Source organism: Dendrobates tinctorius, unplaced genomic scaffold (genome assembly GCF_039654945.1).
Source record: "Dendrobates tinctorius isolate UK_male_01 unplaced genomic scaffold, ASM3965494v1 ptg000117l, whole genome shotgun sequence".
NCBI classification, from domain to species: Eukaryota; Metazoa; Chordata; class Amphibia; order Anura; family Dendrobatidae; genus Dendrobates; species Dendrobates tinctorius.
This window is the reverse complement of record NW_027361785.1, coordinates 5,831,641-5,834,459: the sequence shown is the minus strand read 5'-3', so window position 1 is coordinate 5,834,459 and position 2,819 is coordinate 5,831,641. Positions and strand designations below refer to the sequence as shown.

At 42.3% G+C, this 2,819-nt stretch overlaps 1 protein-coding gene across 1 annotated transcript; it reads right to left on the bottom strand.

Moving 5' to 3' along the window:
- Nucleotides 1–947: 947 nt before the first annotated feature.
- Nucleotides 948–2,465, bottom strand: LOC141101480 (general transcription factor II-I repeat domain-containing protein 2-like). The gene has a single exon (XM_073590604.1). The coding sequence runs from the start codon at nucleotides 2,463–2,465 to the stop codon at nucleotides 948–950; it is 1,518 nt and encodes a 505-aa protein (XP_073446705.1).
- Nucleotides 2,466–2,819: the final 354 nt, after the last annotated feature.

Here is a 2,819-nt window from a genome sequence, read left to right as displayed (position 1 = left end):
AGAACGCAACTTTAAGCAATACAGGTTTATTGTCTTCAGGACACAGCACATCCATTACACTTCCAACACATTCTTCGCAGTACCAACAATACATTTCTACATCTTTCCCTGCTTCTAGTTTTACATCACGGAATAGGCCACAAAGATTTAATGGGATGAGGTACCTGGTGATAACGCTACTGCGATATATCTCCCTGCAGCCTGCTTCATCTCAGACTCGGAAATACTGTCTACAGCAGGGGTGGGGAAACTTTTTTCTGCCGAGGGACATTTGGAATTTTATAATAGCGTTCGGGGGCCGTATAAATTTATTAATAATGATGAGCGAGTATACTCGTTGCTCGGGTGTCCTCTGAGTATTTTGGCATGCTCTGAGACTTGGTTTCTGTCGACGCATTTGCATGATTTGCAGCTGCTGGACAGCCTGAATACATGTGGAGATTCCTTACCAAACAGGCATTCCACACATGTATTCAGGCTGTCCAGCAGCCATAAATCATGCAGCTGAGGCGACAAAAACTATATCTCCGAGCATGCCAAAATACTCGGAGGACACCCGAGCTTGCTCGGGAAAACCCGAGCAACGAGTATATTAACTCATCACTCATTAATAACTGTCTGAAACATTAACCAACTATATATATTCAAACATTTAAATAACTCCTACCTAATGTGATGGCTGGAATGACTTCTCTTTGGTGAGGCGTTTGATATTGGGAGGTATTGATGATGTTGCTATTCGGAACTGGTTTTCTAAGTTTGCATCAGTCAATCTTGAGCGAAGGCGACACTTTGTGAAGGAAAGTTTTTAAAATAACTGCTCACAGCAATGCGTTGTTCCGAACACAGATGCATATTTCAATGCATGTCTCCTCACAGTGGGAAAATCATCATTGTTCACATAACATTTATAAAACTCAAGCAATGGGAGGTTATAGTACTAGCTTTCAGCTCAGCATTGTTTTGCAGCTGAATGATTTCGTGTTGTAGGTCATCAGGGGCACATCAGCTGGTTCCACATTGAATGGTGTAGCAAAGATGTCCAGTTCCATTTGTTTACTTTTGATATCCTTGAATCTTTCATCAAATGCTTCAATTAGTTTTGCACATTCACCAGCATATTCAAATGTCGTGGAAGGCTTTTGTCTTTCCAGAGTGGGGAAATGAACTGTGTTATTCCTTTCAAGTTGCACTCTCCACAGCCTTAGTTTAGCTTCAAATGATTTCACGTTTGAAAGCAGAGAGCTAAGAAACTGATTGGGGCCTTGCAGCTTACCGTTCAGCTCTGAGAGGTACTTGGTAATGTCTTCCATGAACGCCAGATCACACTGCCACTTGCCATCATTGAATTCACTGATAGGTTTCCCTTTCATCTCCATGAACTGCTTGACTTCTTCCCGCAATTCGTAAAACCTCATGAGCATGTTCCTGCGACTCAACCACTGCACTTCACAGTGATAAACAAGATCACCATACTCCGATTCAAGATCATTCATCAACTCCTTTAACTGGCGACTGTTCAGTGCTCGGCTTTTGATAAAGTTTATGCATGACACTACTGTTGACATCACATTGTTGAGCCGCAATGACTGTGCACAGTGACTTTCTTGGTGTATGATGCAGTGGCATACAACTAAATCACTTGGATCAAGACTAAGACAATTCATTTCTTTTTTCACAAATGCAATTAACCATTTTTGCGAGCCAACCATGGCTGGAGCTCCATCTGTAGTAAGGCCAGTTAACTTTTCAAATGATAGTTGAAGTTTCTTCATTGATGAAACAAGTCTCTCAAACAAGTCTTCACCTTTTGTACTGCCATGCATGGCTTCCAGTGACAGCAGCTCTTCTCGTGTGTCAAACTCTGCATTGATTCCATGAATGAAAATGGCCAGTTGGGCAGTATTTGTTATGTCTGTTGTCTCGTCACAAGCCAGAGAGAAAAATTGGAAATCTCCTGCTGAATCCTTGAGCGTTATTTCAATATCTTGTGCTAAATCAGTAATCCGATCAGAGATGGTTCTCCGAGACAAACTAACATTCTGAAACAATTTTACTTTGTCTGGTGCTAACAGCTCTGCAGCAAACACCATGCACTCTTTCACAAACTCTCCCTCTACATGAGATCTCAGCTTCTTTGCAATTAGCTCACTAACTACATAGCTCGTCTCGATAACATTGCCTCTGTCACAATGCGAACTAGTAAAAGCGGATTGTTGCGATTCCAAACTCCGACGAAGAGCATTGATTTTATCCAGACACAGTTGGCCTTTCAATTCATTGAGCTTTGCATGTTTTGTGCTGTAATGACGCTCCAGATTGGCTTTTTTCATTACCGCTAATGCATCAGCACAAACCAGGCACACAGGTTTGCCTTTGACTTCAACAAAAAAATAATCATTTGTCCATTTATCATGAAAACCTCGACACTCTGCATCAACTTTTCTTTTCTTTACGCTGGCCATTTTGTCTCACCACTACCTAAACCTATTTGAAAAATAAAAAGCATGACTGAGCAAAATAACTTCAAGGGAACCTATCACCTGTAAAAACGCTATTAATTTGCTGATATAGGTTAATAGCCTTTGAATCCTGCTTGGCGCCTGCAGATTGAACTCCGCTGCCCTGCTGAACTTTAATTCTCCCAGCAGCGTTATGGTTTCCATCATAAAGGTCGCGCCGGTGTGGGTTCAGTCACCGCTCTGTGTATGGAGAGCAGCGGCTGTAACTGCAGCCTTCCGCACTGACTGACAGCTGCTCTGCATTGGAAACCATGAAGGGGGGGCGCAGTTACAGCTGCTGCTCTAGATTTACAAAGC